This window comes from Chroicocephalus ridibundus, chromosome 7 (genome assembly GCF_963924245.1).
Source record: "Chroicocephalus ridibundus chromosome 7, bChrRid1.1, whole genome shotgun sequence".
Lineage (NCBI taxonomy): Eukaryota > Metazoa > Chordata > Aves > Charadriiformes > Laridae > Chroicocephalus > Chroicocephalus ridibundus.
The window spans coordinates 43,514,929-43,533,880 of NC_086290.1; the positions used below are offsets into that span (position 1 = coordinate 43,514,929).

At 44.3% G+C, this 18,952-nt stretch overlaps 1 protein-coding gene across 1 annotated transcript in view; it reads left to right on the forward strand.

Moving 5' to 3' along the window:
• Window positions 1–512: 512 nt before the first annotated feature.
• TRPM8 (transient receptor potential cation channel subfamily M member 8) overlaps window positions 513–18,952 on the forward strand; it is a 104,941-nt gene continuing 86,501 nt past the window's right edge. Inside the window, exon 1 of the mRNA XM_063341696.1 lies at window positions 513–625. Coding sequence (XP_063197766.1) covers window positions 620–625 — 6 coding nt within the window. The 5' untranslated portion in view covers window positions 513–619. The remainder of the gene's footprint in view (window positions 626–18,952) is intronic.

Genomic DNA, 18,952 nt, shown 5'->3' on the forward strand with positions numbered 1-18,952 from the left:
TCTGTGGCCAAACGGTACCCACACAGTGAAGGACATTTTAATACCAAATCCACGAACAAATCAATTTACTGCAGTAAGCTACTTAGGGGGCCCATCTGGTAGCTGCTAATTTACAGACTGGGCCATCTGCCACTATCACAAGCAGAGAAGACTAGAAAAGTTACCCAACATAGCCAACAGTTTAGCTTTGTTTTCTTTTTTTTTTTTTCCTCAGTGCTGTGTTTTGTTTCACTGCTAACTGAAAGCATCGGCAGTGGTTTCTGTTCTGAAATCCAGTTTTCTCAAACCTTGGATAATCTTGTGTGGCTGGAAGACACTGCTGCTGTGACTCAGCAGTCGTCCCTGGGTATGTTTATGCAGCATTCAAGCTGCTGATGGCAGGGTGGTTTGGGAAGCTGTGTTTCTGCCCCGCGCCTGCATATTTTAGCTTGGTGTGACAGGATATGTGGAAAACGTATTTTAAACATACGTTATTAAAGCCTTACTCCTCTTGAGTTGCAGACTGCCTTCTGCTCTAGTGAAAATGAAGAGAGAAGGCTGTGCGATATAGAGAGCAAATCTGTTAAGAGCTGCATATTTGTTCTCCGAGTTGTTTTTGAACATGTGTGGGGAGTGAGAGATGAAGGTAGGTTGCAAATTCTTAAGTAAAGGTCATCTCTGAACAGTGATGTTTCCTTACAAAATGTGCCATGTCAATGTGGGGTCAGTTAAGTACTGCTGGTGCGCAGGAGGCCGTGACAACCTTAGAGCACAGCTACCCGTGTCTGGAGTAGGATGTGTTCCCTGGTTCCATGGCATGCCGCTGTTGTGTTCCACGAGGTGGGCAGCACTTGCTTGTGTCTTCCTTCAAATGAGAATGCAAACCAGCCACCAGCTTCTACTGTAAGAGTGTTAGCACTTCTCTGATGTTGTGCCTGTGCATTCTGAATGCTTGATTAAGGCCAGTTTAATTTCTTCTCTTACTGTGTGGCATCCGTCTCCATGAATGCTCATGTGCTCTAATTGGGCACTCTCCCCTGCATGAGTGAGCTAGTGGTTGCTTTTGTTGAAGGTCTACGTGACTAGGTCTCGTCATCTGCTCTTAGTAGATGCCAAGTCTCAGAGTACTTATAACTCGAATACAGTTTTCTGTTTGAAGATGATGCGGTGAAGCTGAGCTACATGTCTTACTACAGTAGAGAATTCCAACTAGGAAAAGCCTTACCCTGAATACAGTTTTCCTTTGAGAATATATTTATGTGCCCTTCAAAAAGGGTTGGAATTTAATCCGTGCTTGTTTTGTGTTAACTGGATGATGTTTTAAGCTCTGGCAACCTGAGCAGTAGAAGTGGTGGCATATAGGATTTACATATTCTTCAACTGTTAGCTGTACAGATGGTGAAAACCGAATGAGCGCAATAGACCCAACACTGATCTTCTGAAGGTTCGACCCCGACAACTCCTTTGGGCTTCCCTGGATTAAGATGGAAGGTCATCCTAAAAGGGGAAAAACTCAACAATAACAAAGCCCTGCAAAACCAGCTTTTTTGTTGACAAGGCAAGGACCCAAAGAGTTTCCTTACTTCAGGAGACTAATGGTATTCTGCCTACGGGGACAAAGGCTTTCTGCTGGAAGTTTGGGGCTGCAATTGCTTTTTCATCTGAGCATGCTTTTCCTCACTTACTGTGATTGAACGTGTTATCCTTAGGGGGCACATTAATTGAATTTTCTATCAGACTCTGCTTTAAGAACTGGGAGGACCCAGAGGAAAGATTACCAATAGGGGTCCTGTGGCTAATGTGATTAAAAATTATTTGGCTGCCGAAGAGAGAATGTTGTTGTTCTCCATTGTATTTCTCTGCAACGAGATAACACTGATGCTGCTACAGAAGTGACAGGTCATACATGTTTAATTTGAACGGCTATAAAAAGAAACTTGCAGCAGGACTGCTTATAGGGAATTTAATAAATAAAAGTTATTATCAGAGCTGAGTATAATCCCAAGGATATCTCTTCATGTGCTCTTCTTGGAACCCAATCAAAAAATTAAGCTAGGAAGTTGTTGTATTAAGAGCAGATTAGATCTGAAAGGCAGAATTATCTTTTTTTATGATGGAATTTGAGTGCTGAGCACTGATCTGTTTTGTCCTCACAAAGCCTGTATGTCAATACTGCTAGGCTGTTTTACAGCTGGGGAACTACAGGCTCAAATGAAATAACCAGCCCAAGGTTACCCTAGGTCTCTTTGTAATGGTGGTGGTGGGTGCTATGCCCATTAAGCTCTCATTAGCTCTTGGTACTTCCCTGTTGGAATCATAATGAGCATAGTGCCTATTTGTGTGATTGGAAAGATCCCTCAGGTGCAGCTGTTCGGGTTAACACAGCTATGAGGACACAAGCTCTGCCCCAGCTGTGTCTCATTTCTCAGAAGGCTATAAATAGGGCTGAAATGTTGCATGCTGCTATAGTAGGGGGTAGGCAGGGGCACGAAGAGAGGAAGGGTGAAGCCACTGGCCCTCAAACCTACACATGACTTTCTGATGTCCTGGTCTACCTCCTGTACTACACAGGAGTCTGAGGATGGGTTTCATGTGCCTGCTGTCCTAGGATACTCCTGGAAGGCCTCCCTGGCCAGATGCTGGGCTCCCTCAGTCTCTGTGCTGTTGGGAGAACTGAAGAGCTCCAGGGTTTTGTGATGATCCACAGACCTTGCTCGAAGATGCTTTAATGTTTCTGATTTAGACCTGAATGTGAAGACAGGTATGCATCCCACTGTAAGCCTGAGTGCTGTAAGATTACAAGATACCTTTTAGGGGTTTAGTCTGTTTTATTGAAGTCCGTGGTTTGTTTTTGCCAGCTTGGTCAGGAATGCACTCCTGAGAGAGGCACCGCACCTCCTGCAGTGTTTGAACCTGAGGAAATCGGCCACAGCACCAGGAGCTGTGATTTCCTTCTCCTGTGATTCTACAGCTCTTTCACTACTCTCAGTGTGGCACTGCTGAAATGATAAACACCTGCTGCAAATTAGTCTCAAATATTTATTTAAGCAGTGCACTAAGGCAAAGAGTTGAATGTTAGATACCACAGTGGACTCTCCATCTCTGAAAGTAAGTTGAATAGTTACTCAGATCTTGCAGCTTTGCAACGTGTGTAATTTGGAAATGCTAGTGAGAGGTGCTTCAGCCTTATTTGTGCGGGTTCTGCTGGCATTCTGTAATGAGAATGGACCAATGTAAGTTCCTTATGTTTCTTGCTCTGGAAGATACTCCATGGGCGAACAAAGTTCCTTTGTCTTTTGAATAAGTTAAGCGCTGACTTATTTTTGTGATTATTGCTTTCCTTATTGTAAGTTTCTTTGCTCAGTAAAATTTCAGGTGTGTCTTTAATCCATGTTTTTCACCTATAATTTCAAAGCTTTGTTTCCTTGTTTTATGGAGGAAGTAAAATCTTCACATGCGTAAAGGATCCTGAAAAGTCTTGAGCAGAGATGTATGCAAACCATGCATACACAGGGGGCATGCATACATAGGGAGTTTTACACAGTGAGGGGAAAGATCCTTGCAAGAGGTGAAATGTACCTTTAAAAACCGTTTAAGAAAACAAGTAATTTCCTCGTGCTGTGTCTAGGCCCCTCTGTTTTTTGAGAATTATTGCTGCCTGTCTGTCGCCACCCCTGTGTGTTTCAGCTTGTAAAATAATCATGTAGGAATTTAAGGGATTGGCAGCGCAATAATCTAACAAATTCTAGTAATACATTGTCTGTTGTCTTTGAGTTGGCCATCAGTTTCTTACTTTGCTGGGTCCTTTGATGCAGAGAAGAACAAAGTGCCAGCTGGCAATGCTTGGTTTTCAGGTACTTGGAATGTCCCATTAGAGCTTTCCTTTTTCTTGCCTTAGGAAGTAGGTTTAAGTTAGTCCAACAAAGAAGTCCAGGATCTTCCTGAGTCTAAAAACTTAGTTGGACTTGGACTGCTGTGAATAGAAATGGACATCTGAGAGGCAAGAATGTGTGCAATGGGTAATAGATAATCTCTCTGGTAAACAGATGGATGAGACTGAAGTACTCATACCTAGGTGAGAAGTATTTTGTCTGTTCAAAGGCTGGATTAGCGGTGAAAGGCTGTGCTTCTTTTAAGATGAAGCAAGGGGAAATTCAAGAGTCAACTGGGTATGAAAGAGGAAACTGGTGTGAGACTTGGGGTGGTACATAAGATGTGAAAATCTGCAGTAATTTCCTATCTTCCTCCATTTGAACTGGTTTCAAATGCCAGTGTGAGAGGTAGGGCGTTAAGCGTTGGCAATCGCTTGTTGTCTCTGAACTGGACACTTTGAGACACTCAGTGTGCCTGTCTAGAGGCTGTAGTATTGTTATCTTATTACTGCTGCCTATTGTAGAGCTGGGCAGGAATGAGTAGAGAACAGGGCTCAGCTGAAGAGAGCCAACTTGGGAAGCTATGACTCCATTTGTCAGATAATTTTTTTAGAAATAAATCTGTTATGACACGGCTTTTCCAGGCTCCTAAATACAGACATTTCTTGGGGGTGCCAAGTCTTTGTTTTTCAGAGGCTGTGAGCAATGAGCTCTTAACTGCAGTTACGTTTAGAGATTGGAGAACATTTCCCCCAAGCTCGGTAGAAAAATGTCATACATAGCAAAATAACTTATTTTAGGGTTGATGTAAATCTTGAAATGAAATAGTTCAACCTAATCAAGCAATGCGATGTTTTAATAAAGCTGCCAAGAAAGAAGTAAGGACTGTTGTTGTGTTCATTATTGCATAAAGTAAATCTTTCAAGCTCTGTGCAGGAACAGGGACAGAACAGAAGGCAAGCTGACTTTCCTATTCCTAGGCTCAACAATCTATCAAGGCTTTAAGACTGGCTGCTGCTTGCAGTGTGAGAAAAGGTGGTCCTTCCATCCTTTCCCAGCAAGATAACATTGTCATGCCCCTAAAGGGACAGTTTTAGCTCTACTGGTATGAATTTGAGTGGGAGTCTGTGTATAGAGGTTTAACTTTGTCCTTGTTGGGGGCATTCATATGACACTTAACCTATTTTCTGCAAAATAATTCCCCTCGCTGCCCCTCTTGCCAGGGCTTCCTACAGAAGCTTTACGTACAGCTAAGCCTCTGGCTGGTGTTGGTCTGAAACTACTCTTCACCCCCCCTACCTGAAAAGGGATGTGTTTTGATACCATGATATCTTCAGTAGCTTTGAGCCCAAAGATGTCTATGCTTACGGTCTCTTGATTGGTGAATGAGCTTGATAAATGCTGATGGCATTTACCCCTTTCACATGGCTTGCTTATCCAGATGCCTTGTAGCAATGGAGGCACTTGTGCTGTGCATAATGGTATATAAGAAAAGGTAAATCCATGTTCCAGAGATGAGCACCGGTGTGAAAGGACTTCCCTTGAGTGAAGGAGGAGGTGGAGGAGAGCTGGCCCCAGAACCAATTCTGGGAGAAAAAGCTGCTTCAGAGCAGAGGGGGAGTTTAGCCCAAATGGGAAAGGACATGGGCTGCAAAACTGCCTGGCTGGTTCCCAGGACATCAGCTGTTAAGGGATGCAGCGCGGATGTCTGTGCAGTTGTGACCTGGATATCTGCTTGCACTGGCTCAAGCAGCCTGGGGAAGTGCCATGGAAGAGCCCTGGAGTGTGAGGCCCAGGTGCAGCTGGTGCTTCAGTTCTGCACGGGAAGAGCTGCCTGTTGGCAGGGCCAGCAAAGTGCAACCTGTGTCTAGACTTGCACCCAGACAGGAGCAGCTGTGGTCAGTACAATGGCATGGGCTATGCTTGAGCTCAGTAAGATTTGAGTGAGTTGTTTCAGGTACTTCGACACTGCATTTTGCATGTTTTGTACTTTTCAGGTGGCATGAGTGCTTCTCTGCAGGTTCCTCTGTTCTGCTGCTCCACGTGATGGCCCTGATAACATCAGTGTTAGTTTCTGGATGCAATTAATAGTTTGGATTTGTGATGCTTTCCTAAGAGTTGTGAAGAGCAATCACCTTTGGCAGGTCGATGTTGTCAGGCCTTTGGCTTGGTCACACACTAGGAGGGGAGGCATCTGTCAGTAGGAAAAGAAGATTGCTTTTTGTCTATATATTGAATATGATTATTTCTTCAATTATTAAACTTTTGCTTAGCTTGAGGTTTTCTGATGTAATATTAGTTCAATTTTTGTGTTTTTAAACTTTTCCCAGGGAACTTTGAAGTGTGGTTTAAAACCAAATCTGATTTTATTTTTTTCCACTCAGCTGTCAGTCAGTTGACTACATTTTGTTGACTACATGATGAATGCCTTTAATTTCAACTCCCAATAAAAAGCGATTTTTTTTGTGTGCTGTCTCTGTTCAGCTTTTAAAAAGGAGCTTAGTGAGCTCTACTGACTCAAGGTATGCACTGACTTGTGTGAGAATGCAGCACTTTACTTGCCTGACTATGGTCAAGGCTACTAGTCAGGACTTGTAGGCTAAGATTTATGAAATAAAACCAAAACCTCTGGAAGTACTGGATGGTCTCCCCTGCGTTAGGCAATTAAGGAAGTTGCAATTAAGTCAGGAGGTAAGTTTGCTTGCTGTGACACCTGGTATATATCCATTATTGCTTAACTGAAGAACCGTGAACCAGCCACAGGTAGCATTTAGAAAGAAATAGGAGTGGAAAAGGATCTGTCCTTCAGACATGTCAAATCTTCATTCTTCAAACAAGGGCGTATTAGTGGCTAGCATCTTTTCTGAACCATAGCCATTTCATCAGAATTCTTTCTTACAGGCAGAGCCAATGTGCAACACAATCTCTGCTGTTGCCCACACATGAGTGTCCAAAGCTGAACCAGATGCTGCTCAAGGCAAGCTGACTTATCTGTTTCCCCCGGCTCCTCAGGGAGGGATGTATTTGAGCTCTGAGAAATGCACATCAAAAGCTGCAGACAATCAGCATTCCTGTCCAGTGAGAAGATAAACTCCATGTAATTGCTATTTCCAGTTACAGAGAGGACTGGGCGAGGGTTTGGGTGAGATTTGCCAGCTGCTCCCTGGTCAGTGAATGAAGGAGGCATGGGCTGCAGAAGTGTTCCCTGCACAAACTAGAATCCAGCCCTGGTCCTAGCTTGGGCTACTTTAGTGCCTACTATGAATGTAGTGTGAATCCCACTCAGATGGAGGACTGAAGATGAAATCACACCACAGTAGCCTTCAGGAGGGTGTATGTACGCTGTAGAACGTTCAGCAGGCTTCTGTGAGTGAAGCTGCCAGCGCTGCCTGACGTGTCTCTCCCTGCTGCAGACCTGGGTACCATCTGCAAGTGAGCAGCTATCCGTGGGGCAGCAGGTCCAAGCAGGAGCTCTTTGCCTATGGCTTGGAGTACAGCAGGGAAAAGTGGTGCGAGTCCTGCTGGGCTGAGGACTGTAACTTCAGTTCTTCTTGCTGATACGTGTCCTAGCAAGTGCTTATTAGCTGTTACATAGAAGTTGGCACGGTTTGTGTATTTACAGCTTTTGATTGCATTTCAGATGAAGAGCTTTAATGGTAGAGTCCACTATCTCAAAACTGCCGATTGAAAGCAGTGTTATATTTAGCTGTTTTTTATTACTAGCAACTTCAGCAGTTGAAATTGGACCTTGGGGCTTCAAAGGAGCTGCTCGGTTAAGGAAGCATTGCTGAATAAAAGCTCCCTGCTCCACTACCCTCCCCCTGCTTTTCTACACTACCAGCTGTGTCAGCCCAGCAGCAAGGTTGGGAAGTTGGCCTTGAAGTGAATCTAAGAGGAAAGAGAGTGAGAAGAGGAGAGGTGGAGTTAGCCGGCTAAATGCAATAGCAGCCCGCAGCGTGGGAAGATGAGAAAGCAGAAGCAAAGAGATTGATGCTTGAATCTCTGTGTGGGTGAGCTCTGCGGAGCAAGGGCTGAATAGAGGGGAGGACCAAGGAGTTTAAAGACTGAACACACTCAGTGAAAAGGCAGGGATTACACTCCCTTTTCTTTCTGGAATAACAATCAAAGGAAGAAGGTAAGGGGGGCAAAGAGGAAGTGAATAAAATCAGTGCCAAATTCCAGTTAAAATATGAGCCTTTAACAAACAAGGGACTGTGAAACGGGAAGACACCCTAAAATCTTTTTGGTGTAATGCAGGAAGCAAAGAACAATAAACAGGCATGTGAGAATACTGTAGGCATGATACTTCTATTTCACTATATTCTTATTTTGGTTGTGTAACGCTGTGCTCTAAGCCGTTGCTGGCAATACTTGTTTTAAGCCTTAGTGCAGCCTGAATGTTATGGTCTTTCACAGTAAGAAAGTAACTGTCAAATACACTTTTATTTTTTTCTTTGTTAACTCTTTGTTTGTAAGATGAGACTAGCAGAAAGCTGGAGACAATAGGATGACATTTACTTTCTATAGCACTCCTGGATTCAATAGAGAAGAGTGTGGCTTTTAGCCAAGTCTAACACATGCAAGTTGAATTCCACAGATTTTAGGCAGCTTAAAGTAAATAAATCAGAATCTTAAATGCACGGAGTAAAAGTAGTCAGTCTCAAAGGTCACTCTGAATTGCTGCAAGTGGCTTGATTTGCAGCTTGGACGACGTCTTGGAGGGAGCTGGAAGTATATACAAAAGTAAACAAAATCAGGGGAAAACCCTGTTCATACCTTCTAGGGTAATGCAATAGCTAGTCTGCAGTCCCATTTTGTCAGAAGTGCTGCTGCTATATATGTAATCAGTGCCCTGCAATTGCTAATGGCTCTTACCTTTCAGCAAAAGAGTATTCCCCGGCTTTTGAACTAGAAGAAGGTGGAGGCCAAAAGTGGCTTGTTCAGCGTTTCCATGGTGGTTGAAGTAGGTACTTAATGTGGGGTCCTGTGCCCCAGCCAGCATTTTACCACAAAGACATTTTTTTAATCTGAGATCTGCGAGGCTGGTAATAGGGCTTGGGGTTGGGTGGTAGTTTGAAGAGGGTGGTCAGAGGAACAGGACCATTTTCTTGCTATGCTGCAGAGCAGCTGTGAGCGCAGCCCCTCCGGTCCAGCCGTATCTACCCTTGGTTACCAAACCCACAACTGTTTTGGTAGTCCTGGGTAACCACAGTGCTTTGCTTACCCTTTCTTTCCTTTGGCAATGGTAACAGACCAGTGACTCGCTAGAAAAAACACAAAACTTTCTTCTAAGGATTTTCAGAATTTAGTGTGCCCCCAAATTATTTTGTTCTGCCAGCCAAGTACTGCTAAGCTGTTAATAGGAAAGGGGTAAACCTCGCTGTTCCTCTTTTGCTCATTTTTACTGAGGAGCGGAGAAAGACAAGGTTGGTGTTTAGAAGTCAAAAGTACTGGGTTCTTAAACTAAGCAGTGTTTGTGAAGCTGCTGATTATTCCATTGTTTTGGAAGAAGGGTCCTGGCTTTTCAGCTGTCCCTTAGTCTACAAACGATCTGAGAAGGCTGGAAGAGCTGGTCCTGGGAGCTTGACTCCAGACCCATGAAGCTGCCAGCTGGAGAACGGTGAGGAGCATGTATATGGGGCTCTGCACGACCAAGACAACACCGTTCCTTAGTCTAGCTGCAGCTTTGTATTTTTTCCCTTTTCGACGATGAGCTCTACTTTCAGAAAAACTTGCTATTTATCATGATTTCTCTGTTTGGGCGGGCGGTAGACACAATAAGCCCACACAAATACTACTCTCTTCTTGCCTCTTGAAGCCTGTGTATAATAGGTCGCTAGGAGTATGGCAACTCAGCCATAAGAGCAGGTTTCAACATACTGGAATTGTAGGCTTATTTTCAATGTGGCTGGCTGAAAAGCAGAACAGCTTGTTTTCTGCTTCGTCTTCTGGCAGAATGCCAGGCTCCCCCAGCTTCCTGCTGTGGTTGTGGTGGCTTTCTGAATGATAGAATAAATCAACTTTTTTTTTTTTTCCTTCTTCTTCGTAGCTCTCCCTTGAGGGGACTCATGAAAGCCCCGCTCTCTGAAAGGTGCGTTGGAAGCCTCAAAATGCATAAAAGTATCAAAGCGTGATGTGAGAGAATAATCTACATAATCAGATTTTTGGTTTATCTGGGCTTTTTGTACAGAAAAGACTGTGTATGACATGTTCTTTGCCGAAATCTGGACTGTGACCTTGTCTTTCACCCCTTTTTCTGTTTATTTAGCGTGTAACAAATGTCTCTCTTTTTTGGCCTAACTGGCATGCAAAAAACAAGATGAGAATTCATAGTGATTCTTCAAGTTGCAGAGGCCCAAAATAAATGTGATTAATTGATTTTTAAAACAAAGGAGTATCCTTGCTAGCAAAGAGGTACCAAATGAGAAATAGGGAATAAATCAGGTTGCCTGATGAGGTTTCAGGAGTCGGTGGATCAGATGAGTCTGGATTGGATGTTTGTGAGGTCTCTTGTGGCTTTGTATTTCTATGATGCCATAAAAATCAAACACGAGTAGGCTGGGTGGAGCATGCAGGTGATAATGGACATTGGCAGGCTTGGCAGATTTTTTTAAAAAAAGAAGATTGTGATGGATGAGGCTTTATGATACGTGGACCGGAGGCCAAGGATATCCTTGTACCAAGGGTACAAGGAAACATATTCTTTTCACAGTGGTCCTGATAACGCTGGGTAGGACAGAGTGAAGTGCTGCCTCTTCTAGAGGTATCAGTAGCAAGGAGGTACATTTTATCCTGGAGGATTTGAAATTTTATGCAATCCAGTGAGTTGCAGCTGAGACCGGGACTCACATTTACTTGCCCATGAGGTCTCAAAAAGCAGATGCTGAGAAGGTGAAAAAGTGATTCTGAGAAAGGCAGGGTTTTGCAGCCTTTGAGATTATTTAAAAAAAAACAACAATGGTGTAAATGGGCACAAAATTTAGGATGCAACAATGTTTTATGCCATCTGTGACCTATTAGGTGATGACACTGATGAGAACAACTAGCTTATTGTCTCAGCCTAGGGAAGGGTAAATCCACATTCATACATCTGTGCTTTGCTGTAGCTTTTCTTAGGTTGGATCCTAGAAGCCTTTGAGGGAGCAACGAATGAATGATTCCTCTAGCTGAACAAGTCTGTGAAAATGTGGCTTTTTCCAGGAACAGCAGCCAACCCTCTCTAGCCGTAACAGCATATGACTGTAAGGTCAGCTTTGAAGTTCACCAGTTGCTGCAGCTTCTCCAAAGAGGTTAAAATGCTTCTGTAATAGAAGCGACCTGAGAAATGGGGTTCATTACTCCATTCCCCCACCTCCTGGCTGGTGCTTGGAGTCTGAGACATTTAAATGAGTTGTCCTAAATGGAGTCCTTAAATTCTTCAGTGCCTCTGATGCCAATGTGGGAGAGCTCAGCTGTGGTTCCCAAACCAGTTTCGTGTCCCCAGCTAACAGATCCTCACAGCTTGAGCCATCTTTGGCTCCAGGAGCTACTGAGCGGCAGTGAGCGCTGCACACCCTTTCCCATGCCTTCCCCTCTCCTCTGACTGCTGGTGGGATAGGTATGTTATTGGTAGCTGTTCACCTTGTCTGTGGTTTACTTTTCAGGCCACTTTATTTGCCAAAGTTCTGCCAAGATGTATAGAAATTTAGCCAGCTGCAGCTCACCTTTGCAAGCTTTTGCTTCAGTTGAAAAAATGCATTTACTCCTCAGCTCTCCCAAGCTGAATGTTTTCTTCAGAAATGTGGAACAAGTCCTACTTCTGGCTGAAGTCTGTGTTAGTCTATTATAGAAATTAGGCATCTGCCCAAAAGTCTGCCGAGGGGCAAAACCTACTTCTTGCCGTTAAAGCTTATAACAAATGAGATTGGTAGGTAAGTCCACGACCACCTGGGCCCCTGGTGCTACAAACACTGTGCAGCTGGCTCATGTGGACATCAAAATCCTGAACGAGTTCAGTTTCCCCTGAACTAGTCTGCTGTTTTAGAAGTGACCTACTTGAAAATACATCCAGTAATGTAATTATCATCAGGAAACAACTCACCTTCTGTTGCTTAATTACATTTTTCGTGTATACTTAGTCCATTTAAAAGGCACTGTGTTGGATGGCACACTGGGTTTCCCCTTAATTACTGTTGTATGGTAATTGCCATGTAATTACACTGTTATGAATATAATGTGCAAGTATTATTGTGGGACAGTGATTTATGGAATGTAAGCGTATTTAGTATTTAAAAAGTCTTATAGATGTTCTTCACACAGGATTGCTAAGCTGTTTAATGACAGCAGTCTTTCACTGCTATCCAGTGTTTTAAAAATTGTTTTAATTTTCCTGTTTAAGGTCTCCTGTAACAATACTGCATCATCACCCAGTCAATATTTTGGAAATTACACTGGCTGGTTGTGGTGAGGTATTTAATGATACTCATCATGCTTGCAAAATAAAAAAAAATTTGCTCGTGCAGAAATAAATCAAGCATACTAATAAACAGGTTGAAGGACTTGAGAGGCTCTGGTGCGGACCTCAGGCGGCAGGAGGTGCCTCGACCTTTCTCCAGAGGCAGGGATAGGGAGCACACCTGCCCAGGTGGAGGACTCCTGCAGGAGGTGGTGTGGAGGCTGCGTAGCATCAGGGAGGCTGAGAAGGAGGTACACAGCGGGTTCCAAGCGCAATCTGCAGTGAGCCCACAACTAAACAACCGAAAACTCCCCCACCGACACACGCAGAAGCGTGCGTGTGTGAAACAATAATGCAGGAGAATGGAAGCTTGCAAGGGCAAGGACCAGAAGTAGGAAGAGGCTTCCCCCGAAGCCTGAGGTGCCCTTGAGAATCGCCTCACCACTCTGCAGAGTGAAGAGGAAAGACCCGTTATACCAGGAGAGAGACTGGAGCTGAGTAAGGCAGCGCGATCTGCTCCCCGTATGACAACCAGCGCAACTAAGAAAAGGCGATGGCTGATCGTAGTAGGCGACTCTCTTCTGAGAGGTACGGAGGCACCCATTTGCCAACCTGATGCACTCTCTAGAGAGGTGTGCTGCTCATTGGGGGCTCGTGTCAGGGATGTCACCGAGAGACTACCAGGCCTCGTACAGTCCACTGACGATTATCCTCTGCTGCTGTTTCATGTGGGCATCAGTGATACTGCCAGGAGCAGCCTGAGGAGTATCAAGAAGGATTACAGAGCCCTTGGAGCAGCAGTAAAGGACTCTGAGGCACAGGTAGTTTTTTCCTCAGTCCTCCTGCTCAAAGGGAAGGACTCAAGCTCGTGAATAGGGCTTTAAACTAAAGTTGCTGGAGGAGGGGAACCTCAAAACATTCCACTCCTACCAGTGACAGCAATAGATGCTCAGAGCCCGGAGAAGGATCAGAGGTCAGCAGGAGAGCACCTGGAGTGCAGCACAAAGGAATTCCAACTAGTAAGCCAGCTTCATTGGGGGCACAACTTAAATGCCTCTGTACAAACATATGTAGCATGGGGAATAAACAAGAGGAGTAAGAGACGTGCACGTGCCTGCAGGGCTATCCCAACAAAGATGAAGTCAGGCAAAAATGCCAGGAGGCCTGCACAGATGAACAAGGAACTCTAGCACAAACACAAAAAGGAGGCCTACAGAGGGTGGAAGCAAGGACAGTTAGCCCGGGAGGAATACAGAGAAAGTGTCTGACCGGCCAGGGATCAGGTTAGAGCAAGCTAAAGCCCGGATAGAGTTTAATCTGTCCAGGGACATCAAGGGCAACAAGAAAAGCTTCTATAGGTATGTCAGTGATAAAAGGAAGATTAGGGAAAATGCGAGCCCTCTCTGGAATGTAATGGCAGACCTGGACACCCGGGATATGGAGAGGGCTGAGGTACTCAATGACATTTTTGCCTTGGTCTTCACTGGCAAGAGGTCTAGCCACACCGCCTAAGTCACAGAAGGCAAAGGCAGTGACTGGGAGAATGAATAAACCACCCACTGTAGGAGAAGATCTGGTTTGAGACTGTTTAAGGAACCTGAAGGTACACAAATCCATGGGACCTGATGAGATGCATCCATATGGGTCCTGAGGGAACTGGTGGATGAAGTTGCCAAGCCTCTATCCATCATATTTGAGAAGTCATGGCAATCTGGTGAGGTTCCTGCTGACTTGAAAAGGGGAAACATTACTCCCATTTTTAAAAAGAGAAAAAAGGAAGACCTGGGGAACTACAGGCCAGTCAGTGTCACCACTCTGCTCAGAATGATCATGGAGCAGATCCTCCTGGAAAATGTGCTAAGGCACATGGAAAATAAGAAGGTGACAGGCTGAGAGAGTTGGGGTTCTTCAGCCTGAAGAAGTGAAGGCTCTGGGGAGACCTTATAGCAGCCTTCCAGTATCTGAAGGGAGCCTACAGGAAAGCTGGAGAGGGACTTTTCACAAGGGCATGTAGTGGTAGGATAAGGGGTAATGGCTTCAAACTGGAAGAGGAGAGCTTTAGATATCAGGAAGAAAGTTTTCACAATGAGGGTGGTGAGCCCCTGGCCCAGGTGGCCCAGGTTGCCCAGAGAAGCTGTGGCTGACCCATCCCTGGAGGTGTTCAAGGCCAGGTTGGATGGGGCTTGGAGCAACCTGGGCTGGTGGGAGGTGTCCCTGCCCAGGGTAGGGGGGTTTGGACTAGGTGATCTTTAAGGTTCCTTCCAATTCTAACCATTCTATAATTCTATGTGCACATGCAGCCCAGAAAGCTGGCTGTATCCTGGGCCGCATCAAAAGAAGCGTGGCCAGCAAGTTGAGGGAGGTGATTCTGCCCCTCTACTCTGATGATTTTTGAGGACCTTTGCAACCCAAACCATTTTATGACTTCTAGTAGGAATATTTTGGTACTGATGTGTGCTTCAAGGTGCTTAGTTGTATGTTGGTTAAAAAAAGGACTGATTAGTAATCCCATTCCTAAAAGGGTATAGGTTCAGTTAAATGTTAGCACCTCTCCTGTGCGCACAGGAGTAGTGACTCTTTATGTAATCCTTTCCTTCTGTTAGCTTACATGGTATCTTTGGCAGGGCACTCTTGAAAATTAAATTTCCCATAAAAGGACAAAGTACCTCTTGGAGATTACCTTTGTATGAATTAGTGTCATAAGTAGGTGGTGACCCCAAAGGAGCAACAGAAAAGGCCTTGAATCCTTTACTGTAACAGATGCACTTGGCCTTGTGGCATCGGAACCTGTTAGGTACAGATGTGATGTGGATTAAAAGCTAGCAATGGTGTGCTGTGTAATGCTAGTAATGAGTGTGCTGAGCAGCGTAGCATCCAGTTGCTTGCAGATGGAAATGTGGAAGCATAACAATTTGTGCATCTCTAATCCTAACCTTGGCTCAAGATTTAAAGAAGGTGTTCGTGGTGGGTTGGTTTTTTGTTTTGTTTTGTTTTTCCTCCAGGATCCTTACTATGCGACTCCCCTCCTGTTAACACGCTTTGAATATCTGCCCTATTTTACTGTGTTTCTGGTGACGGGATCACCTGTTTTCTTGCATACTTTTTTCAGCATCTCTTTGGCAGGATGCCAATCGGTACAGATGTGGAGTCAGATGGGATCTTTATTTATTTCAGTTTATGTGGTTATATACGGTCATCTCCTGTTTGCATACACATTAATATGATAGATCCATAGAATGGTTTGGGTTGGAAAGGACCTTAAAATTCATCCGGTCCCACCCCCTGCCCTGGGCAGGGACACCTCCCACTAGACCAGGCTGCTCAAAGCCCCGTCCAACTTGGCCTTGAACACCTCCAGGGATGGGGCAGCCACAGCTTCTCCCATCCTGCAGTCCCGTGCTTCCCTGTACCTGGGAGAAGGAAGAACATGAGCAGTCCAGCAGTGGCAATGCAAGACCAGCAAGGTTCTTCAGAGGACAGGATATCAGACAGTTTTAATGCAACACAAAAGGAAAGGTATTACAGAAAATAGGGAAGACTGAAACAGTGATGCTTGCCCTCGCTGACCTGGTGATTGCAGAGGAAACTACAGCCCCAGTGATCCATGGCTGATTGAAGAAGTTGCAAAGAGGAGAGGCACCCATTTGGCAAGACCTTTTGCAGCAAGTACTATATGATGACTGTAAATTGCCAGGGAAAGGCTTACTGAGCAGCGTGGTTCCTAGAATTGAGATTATTTTAATCTTTCTGGATTTCTGTGGTACATCTTATGCAAATGAAAGTTGTACCAGGAAAAATAAATCTCCAGTTCTGTGGTTGTGCTAATGCTCAAATGCTACTCTTACCATATAGTCCCAAATTTAGCAAAAGTGAAGCGACTGGACAAAACTCAACTTTATTCTGGTTACTTCTAATGCAATCAAGCATGATGAGATTAAGTATAATTAAACCATGGAGGCAAACACATTTTTATCCTGAACTAAATTTTTATGTGGGCTTTGGTTCACTGCTGTGCACAAAGAGTGAAGCTGGCTGTGAAGGGGACACAGTTCATCACAAACAGATGCAGTTGCTTTGACATGCCACATGGTGAGGGCCATGGCTTTGCTGACTTGGCCAGACAGCTGCATCACTTGCTTTTCTGCAAATACGCAATTAATATGACTCTTCATAAGCCCTCATGTAGTTGCACCACTGTTTTTACAGGTTTTTATTCACTACTCGGGCACCAGGCAGATAATGATATGCAAGTCCCATGCTCATTGTCCGGGCAGCTGCACACAGCTGTGTGCTTATCTGGAGCAGGGTAGACTATAGTAAGGGATCCTTGGTCACTATTTTTCTACCTCTTACCCTTGTCTACCTAGCCTTACCCAGGCTAGCTACTGTTTTGCATCTTTGCTGTACCCCGATTTTGTCTCTTGTCGGAAATGAGACAGCAAGGTTTAAATAATTTTATGCTTTCCCTTTAACTTTTTTTTTTTTTTAATTGAGTCTTGTCTTTCTTCGTCTCTGGGATTCTGCCCCAGGACACACACGCACAGCTTATCTGTTGTTTCTGGCACAGAGCAGCCTCTGCAGCTTGCTAAGCCAACACCTCTTGTACAAGTTTTGTGGAAGAGAGGAACTGAGCCTTGTAGGATGCTGAGCTGCCAGTATAGCCAAGTATTGCCCCCAAGGCTGGGGAAGTAGGTGCTTTTGTATGTTTAGCCAAACCACTCCCTTGTGCAATGTGCTTCCCTTTGAGGACAAGAGCAGGTGATCCCTTACAGATATAGGAGCAATGCCCGTTTCGTTAATATACTGATGTATCAGCTACTTTATGTGCTCAGTTATATTTACGCAGTATCACTGCCCCTCTCCTGGGCAGAGCAGAATAAAACCCCAGAGTGGCTGTTGCTTCTAGTACATCTTACTTTTTAAGGCCTTTAGCAAACCACCTTGCCTGGGGAGAACAGCTTTCTTGCAAGCTGTTCATCAAGCAAAATACCTGCTGTCTCCATTTCTGGCTGGAACATAATTCTCACCTGTGGTGGATTAACCTTGGCTGGCCACCAGGCACCTAAAAAGCCATTCTCTCACTCCCCCTCCTCAGCATGACAGGGGAAAAAATAAGATGAAAAAGCTTGTGGGTCTAGAAAAGGACAGGGAGATCATTCACCAATTAGTCATGGGCAAAACAGACTTGACTTGGGGAAGATTAATTTATCGCAAATTAAAAATAGAGTAGCATAGTAAGAAACAAAAAAAACAAAACTAAAACCATGCCCCACCCCAGCCCCCCTTCAGAAGCTATGGGGAAACAGTTTTGGTTTTTTTCTTCTTTTTTTCCCTTTATTAACAATCAGAAAACATGAGGCTCTCCCCTAAGACCTGAATAAACCACTAATCTCCGCATCCAATATTTTACTTCTCTTCTACCACTGATGCCAAGCTAGTAGTCTAAAGAGTGTAAAATGCTGCTAAGAAGGCTCATTTACACTCACTGGCATCTGCATTGGTCACAATTAGCTATGGCTGTATACCATAAGTGACTAAAATGACATCTTTAAGGCAAAGAGCACTTCAAGCTTCTACTGGCACAAGCACCTTGCACCTCTAGTTCTATGTACTCCTATCCGACAAGCGATTGTCTCTTTTGTACTCATCTTTGTAGACTGTATGTTCTGCCAGTAGCGGGACAGTCATGGATTCTCTAATGACTGTTTTCTGTGCTGTGATTATGTCAGTTTGTGTAGGAGGGGCAGAAAATAGCAGCTATTTAGCATGAGATGATCCATTCAGCTGCAGTGTCAAGAAGTCTTAGTGGTGGGCTCAAATTGATGAAAAAGGCTGTTTTCACAGAGATGAAACGGGTGGGAAGAGGGGGTAGATAGCATTTTCCAAATAATCATGTGTCTGTTCCCACTGGAAACTGAAAACTTTGTTTAAATAGCATCCCTCCCCAAACATATTTGCTGTCGTAAATACCGTGCTATGAAAAGTAATGCCTTCAGAGATGAGTGTGATTGCAGGGACTTGACTGTTCTGGTCAGCTGTCCTTAAGCAAGACTCTAGCCTGTGGTGCTCGTTGCTGCTAGCCCTGATCTGCTGTTTACAGTATGATCTCAATCTTCTGTCATGGAAATAAAAATAAAGATGAGAGGAGCAAGAAAGAAACAGCTGTTGGCTTTACGCTTGTGCTCGTTTTGATCCTTGCATCCCGCTGTTCGTTATGATTCAACCCCCTGCCTCCAATACAAGTATCAAGCTTTCTCAAATCCACTTACACAGGTTATTTCAATAAACTTTCCACACAGTTTGTAAATATTTGTTAATGTTGGTGTGAACCTATTGAGCTAGAGCTTTTTTTACCTCTCCTCCTCTTAATTGTACGTTATGGTTTCTGGTTGCTGTAGTTTATATCAGTGTAATAGTATGCAACCGTAGAATTGCACCTTTCCAACCTTGTGAAATTATTCTTGCATGTCTTCCGTGTGGTAAGTGATGCAGTTCTATCTCCCCAGTCACGAGGTTGCCTATCTGGCTTGATTGCTTCCTTAGTATCTAAAAGTTCCTACAATATCCTTTTAGGAAGATGATGGTTGTCCAGTATGCCACGCCTTAAGTATCTAACCCTTGGAAATTGAGTGTGATTGCTTCACAGTGAAATAATCAGGGACAATAG